Genomic DNA, 20,685 nt, shown 5'->3' on the forward strand with positions numbered 1-20,685 from the left:
TCTAAGTCCCTTATCCTTTGAAAGAAACAGAGCAAATATTTTTCTTCAGACAGAGGAGAAACTGTGCGATTGTTTTAGGCCCTTTGACTTCCTGGCATCAGTCCAACTTTCTCATTTGAACTTTTAGTGTGTTTAGGTCCTTGGAAATTGATAGACAAGCTCTTTGGCAAGCCTGAGCTTGAGGTTTTTAGTTTTTTTGGATAACTGATACTTGTAGCAGCTCTTTCCTCTTCCAATTCCTTTAGGAACTTTTTCGGTTGTATCACAGTTTTCTGAATCTTACAATGTTTGTGACCTATATTTCCTTCCTCTTGAGTTACACAGGTCAGGTCATTTTTTTTTTTTTTTTTTTGTATGAATTGGACTGCTGTTTTCACCGCATGTTAAAAGATTATAAACGGTTTAAATGTAGTTCTGTGAAAGTACTTTTATGTCACACTCTTAAGACAAGTGACCCTCAAAACTCATTTCTTCTGAACTTCTCTGTATTAGGTAAAAGAATTATGAGCTCAAAAAACAAATTAGACTCCATAAAGGCTTAAAGTGAACTAATGGGAACTGTGTTTCTAGCACCTTCCTGGTTAGTTAATTATTCAGCTGTGTGGCAGTTTCACTTCCAGACTCTTGGTGCTAAACCATGAATTGTCAGGGTCACCAAGTAGATTATTTCCTCCCAGTTATTTTGTCCTTAGTTGCTTCAGAAGGTTGGCCTACAGCACGTTGACATTTTCAGTGTGTACATACTTATTCCGTGCCCTAATGAGGGATGAGAGCTCTACCATGAGGATACAGACTAGGCTTTGTTCCTTTGTCACTCCTTAGGGAACTTTGCTGTATGTGTCTAGGAACTTGGAGTTGTGTCTTTCTGTAAAATCTTTCTGACTTTCTACATTTTAATATGACAGGGAGAAAACTCCTTTCAGCACAGGCTATAAATATTTTTCCTTCTGTCTGTATTTGGATACATCTAGTTGTGTACTTTTCAGATTGCAGCCACTGTGAAATGTAAAGAGCCCATTGTTTCACTTTTTACGGTAAGTATTTATTACTTTTTAAATTTAAAAAGTGAAAAGAACACTGCCTTTTCTAATTATTAAATCACTTATAGTCCTACCAGCTTAAGACAACCATGGTTAGTATTTATATTTCTTTTGTATCATTATTTACCAAGATATACATTATATATATACATGTACATATTTTTTTTTACAAAATTGGGATCACACTGTGTATGTAATTTTGTATTCTGCTTTTTTCACTTAACAGGTATTTTTTTCACATCACTAAATGTTTTTAAAATAAACTTCGAATAGGTAATACATTTCAAAAAAAAAGACACAAAATGAAAATATTTGAGAAGTCTTGCTTCCATCTTTGTCTCCGTTTGTCTTGTCCCTTCAGTCCCTAATGAGTGACCATTTAATTTCTTCTCTTACTCAAAAGGTAGCATTACTATACGTAGTGCTCTGTACTTTGCTTTTCCCCTCTCTTCACAATATTTTATCTTGGAGACCTCTTGTTGTCAGTACCCAGAGAATCTTCCTTACCATAGATTAGTCATCTAGTCCCCTTTTTACATAGACACTTGGGTTGTCCTGAGTTTGTACTATTACAAACAATAAGACAAAAGTAGTAATTAAAGGGAGAAAAAACCCACTTACTCTGCTTCAGTTTTTAAGGCAAAGTTCTTTCCGAAGGAATGCCAGCTAATAAATGTAGAAGTAATGATGGAATTGGAAAAATCAACATTTTTTCAGCCCCTAAATGAAATAATTCAAGAAGGAATCATCAGTGACTGCTAAACTATTAAGCAAAAAGTTGAGAAGGAGCAGGATATTCACTTGATGCCAAATATTAGCCACAGATTGCTAATTGTAAAGGGGGGATTATACCTTTATAGAGAGCTCTTTCAATTACAAACTCAACCAAGTAGTCATATTTTGCCAAATGATCACATAATTTACCATGTAAGTGGGACAGCCTGACAATATGTGCCACCTGCTGTGCTGCATCGTGAGGTACATACATAGCATCACCTGTGAGACATTCTTGCCAGAAACTACTCAACCTAAATCTAATCAGTGTTTTAGACCTAACCTTCTGTTTATAGGAAATGTAAGGGATAGAGAGGTAAGCTAAATGACACTGTGAAGAGACAAACAGACAAAACTAAGGTGTAAGACATTGTCCAAGTCACGTGTCCTGGGCTTTAAAAAAGCTTGTGTTGGGGGCATGTGGGTGACTCTTGATTTCAGCTCAGGTCATGATCTCAGGGTCATGAGATCAAGCCTTGCGCATTGGGCTCTGAGATGAGGGTGGAGCCCACTTAAGATGCTCTCTCTCTTGGGGCGCCTGGGTAGCTCAGTCATTGGGCTTCTGCCTTCAGCTTAGGTCATGATCCCTCGGTCCTGGGACCGAACCCCTCATTGGGCTCCCTGCTCAGTGGGGAGCCTGTTTCTCTCTTTGCCTGCTGCTCTGCCTGCTTGTGCTCTCTCTCTGTCAAATAAATAAATGTAATCTTAAAAAAAAAAAGATTCTCTCTCTCCCCCTGCTGCTCCCCCTCTAAAAAAAAAAATAGGCTTATGTCGTAAATAAGTAAATATAAAACCAACCAAAGCAAAACTTGGAGGCCATTCTAGGGTAAAAGAGACTAAAGAGACATGACATCCAAATTCATTGCTTGAGTTTTGGTTGGATTCTTGTTTTGTTTTGTTTTGTTTTGTAAGCCAACTATTAAAGACATTTTTTAGACAGTTGGGGACATTTGAATGAGGACTGAATATTAGATGATAATCAGTGTACTTACTGGTATTGTGGTAATGAAGTCAAACGTCCTTATTCCTAGCAGATGCACAATGAGGGATATAGGGTTAAAGCATCTTGAAACCTGATGAAATGCTTCAGAAAAAAGTAAAAAAACAACACAAATGTAGTGTGTTCATAGAGCCAGATAAAGCAAATGTGACAAAATATTAACAATTCTTGAGTCTAAGTCATGAATAGTGTGTTTATTGTACTGTTTTTTCAACTTTTCTGCACATTTGAAATTTTTCATAACAGTTGAAACAGTGCTATAGTGAATAACATTTTACATGTATTTTTCTGAAATGCCATTTTATTGGGTTGCATATTCCATTGTATAGAGGAACCACAATTCGTTAATTGCATGTGTGTATATTTTGCTGCTGGTTGACATTTTAGTTGAATTTTTATTTTTTGATAGTTTTATGCCCTTATGGCTTGTGGTGGATGAGAAAAAGGAATTAAATTTTTTTATTCTCTTTCATCCTCTCTCTCTCTCTGCTAGTCTGGAACTTTAGTGGAGAAGAGAAAAAGAGAGTGAGAAAGCTACCCCCAAAGTAGTCTTTATGTACATGCTTTTAGGTAGGAGATAGAGTTGAAGCTATTGCATAAGAACCAGACTTTGGGGCGCCTGGGTGGCTCAGTAGGTTAAGCATTGACTCTTGGTTTCGGCGCAGGTCATGATCTCAGGGTTGTGAGTTCAAGCCCCGCGTTGGGCTCCATGCTAGGCATACAGTCTGTTTAAGATTCTCTCTCTCTCCGCCCTAAAAAAAAAAAAGAGAGAGCTAGAACTCAAATAATAACCTTTTAAAATTGGTTACCTGTTCTTTGGCTTGGAGGCTGCCCAAGTGATAAGGAGGGGGGCTGGTGGCTAGGGAGGCAATGTGGTGCAGAAGGGAGGGCAGGTGCTGTGTTGTGTTTTGTTTTTGACAAGTTTTTAGAATTTTATTAGTAAGAAAAGTTCTTCCTGCCTGATAAAATAATAAGAGTAACTGCTTTAGAGAATGATCTATTCTTTAGATATAAGGCTGAGCTACTGAGGATATGAGAAGAATTTAATGATGAAATATTTTTGTTACCGTATATGTTAACTAACTAGAACTTAAAAAAAAAACTTGGAAAAAAACATGAAATATTTTTGGAAGAAAAGTTTTGGGAGGAGGGTCCTTCTGAGAGCATGTCATTAAATATGAAAAAATACTTAGCTATTTGAGCTAGAATCGTATTTGCAGTGGCAGGCTCTCTGATTGCGGAACAGATGTTCTTTGACTTTAATGTCCATCTTTTAGATTTCCATGAAGACAACTTACAAGGACCTGAATGGCTTCATTTTAGCTGCTTCAGCTTGTGGAGCTATTGCTCGCTCCTTCTCTTCCTGTGCCTGGTGTGACAGTGGCTGCTGAGCGCCATGAAGGTGGTTCCAGAGAAGAATGCTGTCCGGATACTCTGGGGGCGAGAACGGGGCACTCGGGCCTTTGGAGCACAACGGCTTCTGCAGGAGCTAGTGGAAGATAAAACTCGGTGGATGAAATGGGAGGGCAAGGTAGGAAAAACAGATATTTTTGACATTGGATTTGTAGGGGTGACCATAGAATGGGGTTTTAGAATGGGCTAATGATGTACAGTGGGGTATAATTTATTTTGTGTGAGGGAATTGATATATCTAACTTAACGGAGTTTTAAAAATAAATTTGGAAGAATTTATGGGCTAGAAATATCTTTTCCCTTTAGAGCTAGACATTTTTCTTAAAGGTATTTTGGATTTCTTTCTCTCAACTTGTGGCTTGATCATTGTCTCCAGTTTTTTAGCTTATACTGAATACTAATCTACAGTGGCTTGTGTGCTTTTGAGATAGAGTGAGCCATAGTTTATAAATAATGTATCTTAACTTTTTTTGGTTCGTTTTTCAGAGAGTAGAACTGCCGGATAGTCCACGCTCTACCTTCTTACTGGCCTTCAGCCCAGACAGGTACCTGGTGCTTATCTATAACTTAAGACTTGGTACAGCTTTGCTTTCTGTATATTGGCCCGAGCTTGGTAACATCCCTAAGGGTTCTTTGAAGCTTTGCATGAACAGAGCTTTGCCGGAAGGGGAAAGAAAGTAGATGAGCAGTGCTAACCATAGAAATAATGGGGATAAGCAAAGGAAACAATGGACCTTGAGCATCCAAACTTGGAAAGTTTCTCAATTACTATCCTTTGCCGGTGTGATATAGGCCACTGATGGCATGATTATTTTTCCAGCTGGGAGAAAATAGTCTCTGAAGGGGATCTGTGTCATTTGGGGACAGTGTAGAGAAGCCAAAGCTTTTAAAGATCAGAATACTTCTGTTGTTTGTGATACCTAAGGTGTAGTTTTTCAACACTGGGGTGGGGAATATTCGAAAGCTGATTATCCAGAACTGATAAAGTTTGTTACCCTCCTCTACGCTTCACATTCATTTCCTACTCTTTGCTTCCCTAGGACTCTGTTGGCCTCCACCCACGTGAACCATAATATCTATATTACGGAGGTGAAGACTGGCAAGTGTGTTCATTCTTTGATTGGACACCGCCGTACTCCGTGGTGTGTCACTTTTCATCCCACCATCTCAGGCCTTATTGCTTCTGGCTGCCTAGATGGGGAGGTCAGGATTTGGGATTTGCATGTAAGTATTTCCATTTCTTTGGTATTCTAAATGCAGAGAGTTGTTTACCATTGAGTTCTTAACTGGAGGAGAGACTAGCCAGGTTCTTAGGACTATCTCTGAGTAAGTGGTAGTCGTTACCCACTTAAATAAGGGGAAGTCTAGTCCCTATTCCTCCATTCTAAGATGAACACCCTATTTAACTATTCTTCCATCTGCCCATTGTGACATAGTATAGGAGGTTCTAAAATATGTTCAGGATAGATACTTTTTTTTTAGAGCAAGGATTGTACTGTATTCTGATCATGATTGCCAAAGCAGTATGCTTTTTGTCCTGATGACTTGCTAGTGGGTTGTTGTGCACCATGTCATGCACCAAGCATGCGTTTTCACAGGCTTCAGAAGCAGGAACTATGTGGATGCTCATTGCTTTGGATTGTAGATGCCTTGGCAAACTGAGCTGACAGTAATAATTTTCTGATAAATTGGTGACACTGCCAGATCACTGATTTTCTACATTTTACAGTGGACATATTTAAAGTAGGCCCTATAAGTAGTCATTTTACCTTAAATGGTCCTTTCTTGAAATTGACATCCCAGTCTGCTGCCAGTTTGTAACCTGAGAATATTTGGGATTGGTTCATTTATAGGGTGGCAGTGAAAGCTGGTTCACAGACAGCAACAATGCCATTGCTTCTCTGGCTTTCCACCCTACGGCTCAGCTCCTGTTGATTGCCACTGCCAATGAGATCCACTTCTGGGATTGGAGTCGGCGGGAGCCCTTTGCTGTGGTGAAGACAGCTAGCGAGATGGAACGGGTCCGGTGAGTGCTCTGCCCACCAGCAATGTCTGGCATAGGACTAACATGGCAGAGAACATTTACGCTTGCTGTCACCTCAGGAAGCAGTTTGCTGTACCTGCTCAGAGCAGGTGGTTATCTGTACAGCTCTTCTGACTTTTTTTTTTTTTTTAAGATTTTATTGATTTATTTGAGAGAGAGACAGAGATAGTGAGAAGAGAGCATGAGTGGGGAGGAGAGGGAGAAGCAGGCTCCTGCTGAGCAGGGAGCCCCGTGCGGGGCTCAATCCCAGGACCCTGGGATCATGACCTATGCCGAAGGCAAATGCCCAACTGACTGAGCCACCCGGGTGCCCCACTCCGACTTTTTAAGCTGCTGGCCAATCAGTAGTTCATTTTAGCTGTTTTTTTTTTTTTAAAGATTTATTTATTTATTTTGAGAGAGTGAGAATGAGAGAAAGAGAGAGAGTACATGAGAGGTGGGAGGGTTAGAGGGAGAAGCAGGCTCCTTGCTGAGCAGGGAGCCCGATGCAGACTCGATTCCGGGACTCTAGGATCATGCCCTGAGCCGAAGGCAGTCACTTAACCGACTGAGCCACCCAGGCGCCCTCATTTTAGCTGTTTCTGATTGGGTCTCATCTTCTGGTCTCTGTAGACCAGGGTTGTTAGAATGTCTTTTAGGTTCAAAACTATCTGGGTTTGGGGTAAGGCCCTTTTTTGGGAAACCTGTTCAGGTGGAGGTTAACTTGGTGGGAAGTTGCTAACATCAGTTATTTGTGTTTATCAAACTGGAAAATGGAGATGTCAGGCGTATCAAATCTGCTAATTGATATTTAGCCCTCGAGATCAAAACACACATTGCCTGAATTAAAGTTGATGCACTGGTTTTCTTTAGTCCTCTTGGTATTGAGGTTGGATATAAGAAAGTTTTCTAGTCTCAGCTATGTCACTTGATGCTGAGACTGTTCATTGTCACCAGAACTCCTGCTTCTTGCCAGTGTAGCTGCTTCATGAAGGAAGAACTAACTAACCCTGTGGCAGGGTATGGGAGTGTGCTATGCTTTACTGTTATGATAGGCTCTTTGCTATGAACAAGCGTGTGTTTGATGCAGCTGCTTCTTGGTACTGAAGCCTAGATGCTCTTTGAAATTATTTTTGTGATACATATTCCCTTATTCTGGCAAGTGTGAGGAGGTACCAAGAAGTATTGAGCCCTATTATTTTGATGTCTTCGAAAGTTTTGAAAGTTTCTAGCATGAAGTGGATACCTGGGTAATCCCACAGTTATCAGTAGTGATTGCTATACATTTGAACACAGGCTTCCTCTTCTCAGTTAACATCTCTGTGTGTCTGTCTTTCTCTTTTGTGTTTTCAGTCTGGTGAGATTTGATCCTCTTGGACACTACTTACTCACAGCCATTGTTAACCCCTCTAATCAGCAGGTAAGTTAGTCAGCAGTTCCAACTCCATCTAAACTGGGAGTGGTTTTCTAAACTAGCATTCCAATTCTGATTATTTTGGACTTGTAATTTGTAATGCCCAAGTGTTTCTTTTTCAGTCGAGATTGAAAACTAGCTTTGGACTGCATATTTAAAGTGCTAGCCATAGTCTTGACGGGGGAGTCCATTCTGAAACCCCCAAGTGATCACTTTATTCGAAGTAACCAGGCTATGTTGGATAGCTTGTCATTTTTGTGCCTCTGGTGGTTGACATTTTTGCTTCCCTCACTGCCTCCGTGTCAGAGAGATGCACTTTGTAAAAGAATTGGCTTGTCCCCTGTACCCATTCAGAAATGTCACTAATTGGAAGTGAATAATTTAATTCCTTAGGATGATCCTGAAGTTGAAGCCAGTTAGTCCTCAGTGCTTCAGGGTAGGGTTGTTGTCTCTCAATGAAGATTGTTTTCCTTGGCTGGTTGTCAGTAGTTAGTTTTCCTTGATTTGCTTGGAGGTTCTACCTAACTGACTCACTCTCCCCCTGCCCCACCTCGCTCCACATTGCAGGGCGATGATGAACCAGAGATCCCAATAGACGGAACAGAGTTATCCCACTACCGTCAGCGTGCCCTGCTGCAATCACAGCCAGTTCGCCGGACGCCTCTCCTCCACAATTTCCTGCACATGCTGTCCTCCCGCTCCTCTGGCATCCAGGTGGGAGAGCAAAGCACAGTGCAAGATTCTGCTACCCCCTCACCCCCACCGCCTCCCCCTCAGCCCTCCACGGAGCGCCCCAGGACTTCCGCTTACATCCGGCTCCGACAGCGGGTCAGTTACCCCACAGCTGAGTGCTGCCAGCACCTTGGGATCCTGTGCCTTTGCAGCCGCTGCTCTGGCACTCGAGTTCCTTCCCTCTTGCCACACCAGGACAGTGTCCCCCCTGCTTCTGCCAGGGCTACTACCCCTTCCTTTTCTTTTGTACAGACCGAGCCCTTCCATCCCCCGGAGCAGGCCTCGTCAGCGCAGCAGGACCAGGGCCTCCTGAACCGGCCATCTGCCTTCAGTACGGTCCAGAGTAGCACTGCCGGCAACACGCTCCGCAACCTCAGTCTGGGTCCCACCCGGCGCTCTTTGGGAGGCCCTTTGTCCAGCCACCCTTCTAGGTATCACCGAGAGATAGCTCCTGGGCTGACAGGGTCCGAGTGGACCCGGACAGTGCTCAGTCTGAACTCCCGCTCTGAGGCAGAATCCATGCCTCCGCCCAGGACCAGTGCCTCTTCGGTGAGTTTGCTGTCTGTGCTGAGACAGCAGGAAGGTGGCTCTCAAGCGTCTGTGTACACTTCAGCCACAGAAGGGAGGGGTTTTCCAGCTTCAGGGTTGGCCGCTGAGTCAGATGGAGGAAGTGGCTCCAGCCAAAACAACTCAGGCAGCATTCGCCATGAGCTTCAGTGTGACCTGAGACGCTTCTTTCTGGAATATGACCGGCTTCAGGAGCTGGACCACAGCCTGAGTGGAGAAGCCCCGCAGACCCAACAGGCCCAGGAAATGCTCAATAACAACATTGAGTCCGAGAGGCCAGGCCCCTCCCACCAGCCCACCCCACACAGTAGTGAGAACAACTCCAACCTGTCCCGTGGCCACCTGAACCGCTGTCGCGCTTGCCACAACCTCCTGACCTTCAACAATGACACCCTGCGCTGGGAAAGAACCACACCCAACTACTCCTCTAGCGAGGCCAGCTCCTCCTGGCAGGTCCCCAGCACCTTCGAGGGCATGCCATCGAGTGGCAGCCAGCTGCCACCCCTTGAGCGGACTGAGGGCCAAACGCCCAGCTCCAGCAGGCTGGAGTTGAGCAGCTCTGCTAGTCCGCAGGAGGAGAGGACTGTGGGGGTGGCCTTCAACCAGGAGACGGGCCACTGGGAAAGAATTTACACCCAGTCTAGCAGATCTGGAACTGTATCACAGGAAGCCTTACATCAGGATATGCCTGAGGAGAGCTCTGAGGAAGATTCACTCAGGAGGTAAGCAGGTGCTTTCTTGTCTTCTCCTACATCCCTTACTTTTCTCCTTACGTCTCTTCCTTCAGTCCTGTAGATGTTGTGGCTGGATCTGGAGTGTCTGGGACCCATGCATCTGGTTCTGGTTTCCCTGATGTCCATTGCATCTTCTTGGAAAATCTTGCTCTGGTAGTAGAGATAGGATGGGGCCTAACAGTATAAGTCACTTGATTCTGCTAGCTCCTTTTCTGGCTAAGCTCGTGAGACCTTTAGCCTTAAAGGAGAATGTAGATCAGGTTAGAGGCACAAGAGGAGTTAGAGCCATTGACTTCCTCTGCCCTGCCTTTTGACCTTCTTGGAGGATTGTATGTGCAACGCTAGTTACTGTGAAAAAAGAAAATGTCCCAGAGCGCTTAGGAATAAGTAGTAAAAGAGAATCCTGCTTGGTACAGATTAGTGTATTGGCTCTTTCTCAGTCGTGTCTCGTTGGACAGCTGTGTTCACCTTTTAAATCCTATCTTTTGGAACATTGCAACTTGACAAAAGGGAAAAGAAAATAATACGTACATATACGTACATACATATATTTATATATATAAAAAATATTTTTTATATTATTTTTTAGATAGCAAATTAGTTGCTTAGTTAAGATTCTTTGAGGAGATCTTCCAGATGGACATTCACCTCAAGGTGGGGAAGAATAATAATTCATAGAAGGAAGGCCTCTCCATACTCATATCAGCATCCCAGGCAGCTCCTCCATGGAAGAAACAGAGTGGGTGTAGCTGACCACCCACCACATGTTCCATGTATGGCTATGTGCGCATCTATCTTGATTTATTAGGGACTTCTTTCTGTAATTCTGTAAAGGTCACATCTAGCGTAATCACCAACTCCCAGAATATGCCTGTTGGATCCAAACAGCATATTGCTCTGCATTACATCCTCTGTTGAAGCAACTGAAATTTCTGACATAAGCTTCTAACAAGGGTGGGAATATGGATTGTGCACGTAATGTACTTTTTATTTTGGGAGAATGCTTTAGAGAGAGTTACCCAGTTAATAAGTATTTGTTGAATGGTTACAATTTTTCCAGCACTGTGCTAGGCACTGTAGGGAATACAAAAGAAGTATAATACCTGGTCTTTACCAGCTGGGAGTGTTATTGTAGAGGCAGGACTTATTTACATGCACTTATATAAAAAATGTAGATGACCCAAATGCTTCATTGTGTGGTACTGAGATTAAATGCAATCTCATTTCAGAGAAAGGGAAGTACCATCAGAGAAGGCTGCACAAAATCAAGTCTTGAAAGATGGGCAGGATTTGGAAAGGGAAAGACCTTTTTATTTTAGGGGACCAGCACATTCTAAGACAGGAAAGAACATGTTCAGTGCAACATGGTGGTTACTAGGGGCTGTTGCTAAGGGTAAGATAGGACACTTGGTTGGATATGAAAGATAGACAAAATAATAGAGGTTGTTACTCTGCTCATATAATTGAGACCAATTCTGGATTAACATCTCCTAAATTCCCAGCTTTGGAATATTTTGCCTTGTATAATGACCCATATTAGGAACCTGAGACTGTTACTCCTCTTTGTCAAGAGAGGTGGGAAGGTAGCAAGCACAGCGCCTGACATAGAGTAGGCATGCAAGAGGTTTATGAAAGGTAGTTGTAAAAGAACGGTCTTCAGTTCCTGCTCTAAAAGCCTCCCAGGACCTGTTTCCATAGTACCAGTGGGCTTCTGGTCAGTTAGCCTTTGTGCATTCTGTTGTAGCGGTACCTCTTCTGGTGTTGTTCTGAGAAATACCTGAGTGGTTTAAAGTAAACTCTATTTGATAATAATAAGAGGTACCAATTACTGAGGGCCTACTATGTGTTAGGTACTGTACCTTTGTATTAATTATTTCTAATTTCCACCATAACTCTGCAAGGCAGGTATTAAATGTCTCATGTTACATTTGAGGAAAGTGAGGCTCAGAGAAGTCAAGTTTCTTGTTAAAGATCCCTAAGTAGGTTGCTGAGTGGGGATTTGAATTCTAGTTTGTATGACTACATTATTTTTCTAAGCTGCCAACCATGGTATATTCCTTAGTGTGATACCTCATTTTTAGGTGAACCATTTTTGTTTATTTTTAGTTTCTTTTAGTTTTTTTATTATGATAATCTTCAAACATGTAAAAATAAAGAGTAAAGTATAAGTGAATTTTCATATACCTGTCATCTGACTTTAAAAATTATTAACACTTGTCCAGCTTTCATTCATCTGTATCCCCTCTTGACTCCCTCGACCCCGACATCATATAATTTCATCTGAAAATACTCTAATCTGTGTCTCTAGAGCAGTGCTGTCCAGTAAAACTTTCTACAGTGATGCAAGTGTTGTGTATCTGTGCTGTCCAGTATGGTAGGCATTAGCCACATGTGGCTATTAAGCATTCGAAATGTGGCTAGTGTGAGCTGAGGAGCTACATGTACATTTTAAAATTTTAACTAAATGTAAATAGCCACGTGTGATTAAAGTATTAATCACTTCTTAATAAAAGTAGACTGTTTAAAACCCAGTAACTATGTTTGTGTTTTAAATAAAAAAGTTCAAATGCTTAAAAATGTAGGTTGTAGTAAATGAAAGCCCTTGCCATCTTGCTGTAAACGATTGTATATATATTTTTTCTTTTAAAAATATACAAATAATACACGGTTTCATTGTAAAATAAACATGATTTATGGAGTCACGAGGTAGGATGAGATGTACTGTGGGGGCTGACAGCCTCCTCAAAAGTGAGGTACATTGTAAAATATTCCAAGTGCATAGCCTTTATAGAAGGGCCATCACTTCCTCATAATTTGAGTGGCTGCATTTTAATACATTCTAATACATACAGGTGTTAGTATCTTCTGCCACCTTCTGCCACCTTCAAAAAAGAGACCTGATGTTCCCTAGCTGACGAGCTGGCCCTTGCTTGGATTTCCCCAGCAGGTGTCACTGTTGGGCTGTTGCTGCCACTAGACTAGGCTGGCCAGTAGGAAAGGAAGGTGTCCTTAGTCTACTTGAAGGGGGAAGGTTTATTCTTTGGCCTTGTAGTAGGAGATAGACAAAAGAAGCATATTTTGATCTTGAGTGATGCTGATTCAATTAATAATGTTTGCACGTAGAATATTGAGCACAAATAGAATACTGAGCACAAGTGTGTATTAAGCACAAGTGTGTATAGCTCTGTTGCTGAGCTGTGGTAACCAGTTCAGTTTGTCTCCTTTTTCCTGTGGGCAGTAGAGTCTTAACTCCAGCTTACAACTTACAGCTTGGGTGGCAGGCCTTTTCCTCCCCATCAGGAACTTTTTTTTTTAAGATTTTATTTATTTATTTGACAGAGAGACACAGCGAGAGAGGGAACACAAGCAGGGGGAGTGGGAGAGGGAGAAGCAGGCTTCCCGCAGAACAGGGAGCCCGATGTGGGGCTGGATCCCAAGACTCCAGGATCGTGACCCGAGCTAAAGGCAGACACTTAACCAACTGAGCCACCCAGGCGCCCCCAGAAACTTCTTTTTGGGTCTAATAGCCCAGGATCTAGCAGAAGATCAAGGTATTATGGCTCCCTGCAGCTTGCAGCAGGAGTCCCTGTGGCTTCGAAAGGCTGGTATTAGGAAAAAGAGAAAATTATTTAAATGGCATCTTAAAACGGGAGAAAACCTAGAATGTATTTAGTCCAGCCTCTTTTTTTTTTTTAAATAGATGAAAAAACTTAGATGGGCAGAAATGACTTTTTAAGAGGTGCTTATAACAACGGTGGGATTCAAACCCTTAGGTCCTAAAGAGGGCACTCTTTCCTCCTCTTCATTTGCAATTAGTGCTTTCACGTATTCAGTTTTTCTGTCGGAACCTCTGTTGCTCCTATAGATCATGGTTATAGATCATGGTGGGGTGGGGGGAGTGGGCTCTTCAGTCAACTCTCTTGTAAGATACTGGAGGTCTAATAGATCATTTGTAATTAACTGTCTCTCTGTAGAAATATAACTAATACAATGTTGTAGGGATATAGGAAAAACACTGTTTTAGGTAATAGCCCATAGAACTGCACTGATGAGTTTTTTTGAAGTGATCCCAGTTTGGGAAGTTCACTATTAAAATCCCAGCAAATGGGAAATCAAAATCTGGGCCAAATCTTCCTCAACTAAATTATATCTGCATTCCTTCTCCAGGAAGGTGACAAGGCCTTTTGTCTGAAGTATTTAGTAAGATTGAGTGTGTTCTGAGAACTGATGTCTTTTGATCTGCACTTTTCCCTTATGATAAAAGACGATTGGGGAAATTTGGCCCAGAACATTGAAGCTTAGAGTTGGAACCCCGCATTTGATTTCTCAGTTTTTTTAGACTTTGTGAGGGAATTGCTTTGGAGTTAGAGCAGTCTGAAGCCTCTTGAGGCTTTGTGGGCCAACTAACTTGTTTGATGCCTCAGCACTAATCACATGGGGATTTTCCAGAGAGCGCTCAGCAGAAACATCACTGATAGAAGAAGATAAATGGATATATCTGCAGGTCTCGTCATAGGTCCACAAGAGGGAGAAGGTGACCTAGAAATTAGGAAAGCACCAGTCTTTTCAGCTTGATCATAATAAAGACAGGGGTTCATCTTTAGTAGCTTTGCTGTGCCACTGACCTTACTGGATCTAAAGAGTTTATATATATAAAATCACTTTTGATTTCTTTGGATGGGAGTATCCTCAATTTATTATTCAAAACCTAAAACAGCTGTCCCCTTTTCCTTTGAGAAAACTTCACTGAATGTCCCAAATAATCACTTTCTCTTTGTTGCTTGTACTATATAGATATTTACTTGTAATGTTGACCCAAGACCCATTATTAATGTCATATCCTTTAGTCTTCTAAGGAGTCATTGCCTTAATAATTTCTTGTTGAATAAATGAAGTGGCATTATCTAGAGTTGTACATGGAAGACAGCTTCTATAACTTGAGCTCAGGTGACCTAGAACTTGTTCCTCTGATGTTCCACTGTTGTGCTGTTTCTAAGTTGTGTACTGGTTGTCCTGAAGCCTTTAATAAGTCTTATTGCACCTGGTCTGCTGTCCTTCCTATTGGCTCCCACTGATGACTTGGGGCCTACATATTCCTTGAGTGCACCAGCGTCTACAGCTTTCTCCTTCTCTCTCTCTTTTTTTTAAGTTTTTATTTTAATCATGCTCATTACCACAAATGCTCTCCTTAATCCCCATCACCTGTTTCCCCCATGCCCCTGCTCACCTCCCCTCTGGAAACCATCAGTTTATTCTCTATAGTTAAGAGTCTATTTCTTGGTTTGTCTCTTTCTCTTCCCACACCTCCGCCTTTGCTCATTTGTTTTGTTTTTTAAATACCACTTATGAGTGAAATCATATGGTATTTGTCTTTCTCTGAGTTATTTCACTTAGCATTATACTCCTAGCTCTATCCATGTCATTGCAGTTGGCAAGATTTCATTCTTTTTTATGGCTGAATAATATTCCAATGCATATGTATACACCATCTTCTTTATCCATTCATCCAACATAGGGGTGCATGTATCCCTTTGAATTAGTATTTTTGTATTCTTTGGGTAAATACCCAGTAGCGTGCTTGCTGGATCGTAGGATAGTTCTATTTTTAACTTTCTGAGGACCCTCCATATTGTTTTCCAGAGTGGCTGTACCAGTTTGCATTCCCACCAACAGTGCAAGAAGGTTCCTTTTTCTCCACATCCTCCCCAACACCTGTTGTTTTTGGTATTGTTGGTTTTAGCCATTCTGACAGGTGTGAGATGCTATCTTATTGTAGTTTTGATTTGCGTTTCTCTGATGATGAGTGATGATGAGCATCTTTTCATGTGTCGGCCATCTGGATGTCTTCTTTGGAGACATGTCTGTTCATGTCTTCTACCCATTTTTAAATTGGATTATTTGTTTTTTGGGTGTTCAGTTCTATATGGTCTTTATATATTTTGGATACTAACCCTTTATCAGATATGTTCTTCGCAAATATCTTCTCCCATTCCCTAGGTTGCCCTTCAGTTTTGTAAATTGCTTTCCTCCCTGTACAGAAGCTTTTTATTTTGATGTGGTCCATTAGTTTTATTTTTGCTTTTGTTTCCCTTGCCTCAGGGGACCTATCTAGAAAAAAGTTGCTCTAGCTGATGTCAGAGAAATGACTGTCTTGCTTTCTTCTAGGATTTTTGTTTCAGGTCTCACATTTAGATTTTTAAATTCATTTTGAATTTATTTTTGTGTATGGTGTAGGAAAGTGGTCCAGTTTCATTCATTTACATGTAGCTTTCCAGTTTTCCCAGCACCATTTGTTGAAGAGACTTTTTCCCATTGGATATTTTTTCCTTCTTTGTTGAAGATTAATTAACCGCATAATTGTGGGTTTATTTCTGGATTTTCTATTGTGTTCTATTGATCTATGTGTCTGTTATTGTGCCAGTACCATGCTGTTTTGATCACTACAGCTTTGTAATATAACTTGAAGTCCAGAAATGTGATTCCTCCGGCTTTGGTTTTTCTTTTTCAAGATTGCTTTGGCTATGAGGGATCTTTTGTGGTTCCATACAGATTTTAGGATTGTTTGTTCTAGTTCTGTGAAAAATGCTGTTGGTGTTTTATAGGGATTACATTAAATGTGTAGAGTGCTTTGAGTAGTATAGACATTTTTAACAGTATTTGTTTTTCTAATCCATGAGCCTGGGATGTCTTTCTGTTTCTTTGTGTCATCTTCCATTTCTTTCATCAGTGTTTTATAATTTTCAGAGGACAAGTCTTTCACTTCTTTGGTTAGGTTTATTCCTGAGTATCTTACTATTTGTGGTGCAATTATAAACAGGATTGTTTTCTTAATTTCTCTTTCTGGTGCTTCATTACTGGTGTATAGAAATGCAACAGATTTCCATACATTGATTTTGTATCCTGCAACTTTACTTAATTCGTTTATTCTAGCAGTTTTATGGTCGAGTCTTTTGGGTTTTCTATATATAGTATCATGTCATACACAAAGAGTGACAGTTTTTCTTTACCAGTTTGGATGCCTTTTATTTCTTTTTGTTACCTGATTGCTGTGGCTAGGACTTCCGGTACCATGTTGAATAAAAGTGGTGAGAATGGACATCTTTGTGTTACTCTTGACCTTAGGGGAAAAGCTCTCAGTTTTTCCCCATTGAGATTGTTTGCTATGGGTTTTTCATATATGACCTTTGAACATACCTATGTTGAGGTATGTTTCCCCTCTATATCTACTTTGTTGAGGGTTTTTATCATGAATGGATGCTATACTTTGTCAAATTCTTTTTCAGCGTTTGTTGAGATGATCATATGATTCTTATCCTTTCTCGTATTGATGTGATTTATCATGTTGATTGATTTGCGAATATTGAACCACCCTGGAAACCTAGGAACAAATCCCACTTGATTGTGGTGAATCATTTTTTTAAATGTATTATTGGATTCAGTTTGCTAGTATTTTGTTGAGGATTTTTGCATCTATGTTCATCAGAGATACTGGCCATACAGCTGCCTCTTGATACCATTTTCTTGGTATTTGGCTTGGCCTCTCATTGATATTAATACCTCTCATTGATATTAATACCTCTGCCAGTCAGTGTTGTTGTTTCTCCTTAAAGACTCTCTGCAGTCTCGGGGTGCCTGACTGGCTCAGTTGAAAGAGTATGTGACTTTTGATCTCAGGATCGTGAGTTTGAGTCCCATATTCGGTGTAGAGATTACTAAAAAAAATAGATAAACTTAAAAAAAAAACACAAACTCTGCAGTCTCAATGATGGAATACTTGGTCTTTAATAAAGAGTCCAAATTAGATGCGAGTAAGCCAAATTAAATGTGAAGGTTCTGTTTCCCATTGGTGCTTTATGTTTGTTTCTGTGGAAGGCTTTCACTGAATCTGCTTAGAGTAGGGTGTTTCAAATTTGAGAAAGTGGGTACTCTCATTTTTTTTTTCTTTTTGGTGTCTGAGCATTATTAAAATTATCACAATTTTTTAGTTTTGAGATGTTGAGGGTTTTTTTTTTTTTGGTGAGGGGCAGAATCCTTATAATTAAGAGAGAGTTTTGCTTTACCTCTAATTATGCCCCTAAAAAATTAGCGGAATTGTTGTCTTTGGCATTCAAGTTACAATAAATCCTTCTTAACTTTTGAGTTCTTACTCAGAAGTTTGGCATTTGAGAACAGATAGGGAAGAATTCTCAACCAAGAGAAATTAATTTGTGATATGACCAAATCATGGCTTGTTCTGGGAATAGAGAGAAGCAGGTATTGAGAAATCAAAAAGGAGACAAAACTGATAGTGGAATAAGAAGCTTAGTTTTCAGAGAGGTATAGGGGAAGTTGGAGGAAGGTAAACCCAGGCCTTAGAGGAGAGACTGAGGAGTATGGCGAGGGCTATCACGTGTGAGTGAGGCTCTTATTATAATCTTGGGCATTGGGCTAGTGAAATAATTACTCTGATTGACTGATTGGTTCATTCATTCATTCATTCAGTTAACAAATATTTACTAAGCACCTACTGTGTGCCAGATACTGTTTAAGCACCAGCAGTGAATCTCTCCTTCTAATGGGAGAAAGACAATAAACAAATAGATAAAATATCTAGCTAGTATGCCAGGTGGTAATAAGTTCTACGGAGAAGAATATTTTAAAACGTAGGAGGTGCTGGGATGGAAGTTTGCATTGTTAAATAGGGGATCAAAGGAAGTCTGGGAAGGTGACATTGGAGCAGAGACCTCAAGGAAGTAAGAGGGTCAACTCTGTAAACATAGGGGGCAAGGGCATTCTAGAAGAGAGAAGGGCAAATGCAAAATCCCTGAGACGCTTGGCTGGAGCACAGCGAAGGATGGCATGAGAGAAGATGACAGTAGAGAGGTGATGGGGATCGGATTATGCAGGGCCTTCTAAGCCATTTAAGGGATTTTACGTCTTACTCAGAGTGGTTTGGAAAGCCATTGGAAGCAGAGTAGCATGATCTTATATTTTTAAAGGATCACTGTGGCTGGTGATTGAGAATAGACTGAAGAGGCTCTGCTAAATAGGGTAAGTTAAAGTTAGGCAACATCACACGGTTTTAGATTCATTTGTGTCTTGAGACTGGTGAAAACCAGAAGGCAGGAGTCAATGATTATGTCAGAATTAGAAAGGCCTTAAATGTTTGGATGAAAAGTTGCTAAATAAATAAAGAAAGCCTCTCTGCAGGCAGTCTTATCTGCAGTAAAGCCTTGCCCCCCCCAACCATAATGGCATGTTATTGAAACTTTGAGAAAGGGAGAGCCTCAAAAAGCTATAGTGAACGAGAGATAATCAGTGGAAATTTTGAGATGTCTGTTGTTTTCTGCTTGTAAAACAAATACAAATTCATTTGTAAAAATTCAAACATTACAGAAATGTGTGATATAGAAAGAATGTTCTCTGCAGTGCTAATTCGTTAACAATTTGTGTTAACTCCAGAATTTTTTTTCTATGTAAATAAAAACACATTTTTTTCTTTATTTGTAAAAATGGGATCATACTAAATCTACTGTTTTGCCATTTACATGTTTCACTTAATATGTCATGGACATTTTTCAATGTTGGTGTATATAGAGCTGTTGCATCCTTTTTGACAGTGGCATAGTATTCCAGCAATTGAATGCACTATAGTTAATTTAACTAGTGCCTTGTTGATAGAATCTGGATTGTTTCTGTGACAGACAGAGCTGTGTCATCTTTGTGTACTTGTGCAGGTGTTTCTAGAGGAGGATGAATTTTTAGAAGTACAATTGCTGGGGCCAAAAAGTATATGGACATTGCTAATGGTAAATGAAAATTAATTGTATAGTATTATTACTAATTCAAGATATTTTCTATTTCCGGGCGCCTGGGTGGCTCAGTTGGTTAAGCAACTGCCTTCGGCTCAGGTCATGATCCTGGAGTCCCGGGATCGAGTCCCACATCAGGCTCCCTGCTCAGCAGGGAGTCTGCTTCTCCCTCTGACCCTCTTCCCTCTCGTGCTCTCTATCTCTCATTCTCTCTCTCTCAAATAAATAAAATCTTAAAAAAAAAAAGATATTTTCTATTTCCAATTTTATTTCAAGTGAATATAATTTCATAGATTGGGACTCATAATCCTGGTTTGCTTTTTTTTTTTTCTTCTCCCATAAGATCGTAAGTTTCTCAGGAGTAAATTCTCCTACCACTGGGTTTTTCAGGAACCTTGTTTCTCAAGGTTGAAAAGGACTTTTGTTTTCTTAATTCTAAATATCTGCCACTTGGAGATGTTCATATACTTATCTTCTCCAGCCGTTTTGTATGAGGGAGACATAATCTTGGTTCCATCTTTGACATTCACTTACTGGCTTTAGGCTACCTAAGTCTTCAGGGCCTTCTTAAATGATTGGGAGAAACCAGGCATTTTTTGCCCTATCATAAGGCAGTAACATTTAGATATTTGACTTATTTGTCTTTGGGGGTTTCTTTCTTTGGCAATATGAGGGTGAGGGTAGTGTGGAAGAGAGGTACCAGTGTTAATCTTTTTCACCTTCACTGCTCACCTGCCCAACGAGGTCACTCTGTATTTGAGCCTCTTTGAATTATGAGCATGATCCCTGGTTATATCTTTATATCAGAGGTTGGCAAACTTTTTCTATGAAGGGCAAGATAGTGAATATTTCAGGCTTTTGTAGGCCATACCGTCTCTGATGCAGATATTGAACTCTGCCATTGTAGCATGAAAGCAGCCAGAGACCACATGTAAGTGAATGAATGTGGCTGTGTTCCAATAAAATTTTATTTATAGACACAAATGCGATTTTCATATACTTTTCACGTGTCATGAAAGAGTCTTTTGATGTTTTTCAGCTATTTAAAAATATAAATACCATTTTTAGCTCATGCGCTGTACAAAAATCGGTGGCAGGCCAGATTTGGCCGACAGCCGTGGTTTGCCAATCCCTGCTTTATGTATACGTGATTTGGAAGAGAGTCAGGTGCTATAGTAATAGAAGGCATTATGATCA

At 40.6% G+C, this 20,685-nt stretch overlaps 1 protein-coding gene across 8 annotated transcripts in view; it reads left to right on the forward strand.

Moving 5' to 3' along the window:
• The window catches only part of AMBRA1 (autophagy and beclin 1 regulator 1), a 171,660-nt gene that overhangs the window by 24,680 nt on the left and 126,295 nt on the right, over positions 1-20,685 (forward strand). For 4 of the 8 annotated variants that reach the window (XR_015766670.1, XM_028111350.2, XM_028111349.2 and 1 more), the window contains 6 exons: positions 4,092-4,345; positions 4,714-4,772; positions 5,268-5,451; positions 6,081-6,253; positions 7,604-7,670; positions 8,232-9,685. Coding sequence is in view for 7 of the 8 variants with exons in the window: in XM_028111350.2 (XP_027967151.2) it covers positions 4,211-4,345; positions 4,714-4,772; positions 5,268-5,451; positions 6,081-6,253; positions 7,604-7,670; positions 8,232-9,685 (2,072 nt within the window). In the remaining variant the exon portion in view is untranslated. Of the gene's footprint in view, positions 1-1,010; positions 1,035-4,091; positions 4,346-4,713; positions 4,773-5,267; positions 5,452-6,080; positions 6,254-7,603; positions 7,671-8,231; positions 9,686-20,685 lie in introns of those variants that run through there. The other 4 variants (XM_028111356.2, XM_088017908.1, XM_088017909.1 and 1 more) reach the window with 2 other exon arrangements.

The sequence above is a fragment of the Eumetopias jubatus genome, unplaced genomic scaffold, assembly GCF_037043125.1.
Source record: "Eumetopias jubatus isolate StellerSeaLion01/CBP00866 unplaced genomic scaffold, mEumJub1_p1.0 scaffold_13, whole genome shotgun sequence".
Taxonomy (NCBI): domain Eukaryota; kingdom Metazoa; phylum Chordata; class Mammalia; order Carnivora; family Otariidae; genus Eumetopias; species Eumetopias jubatus.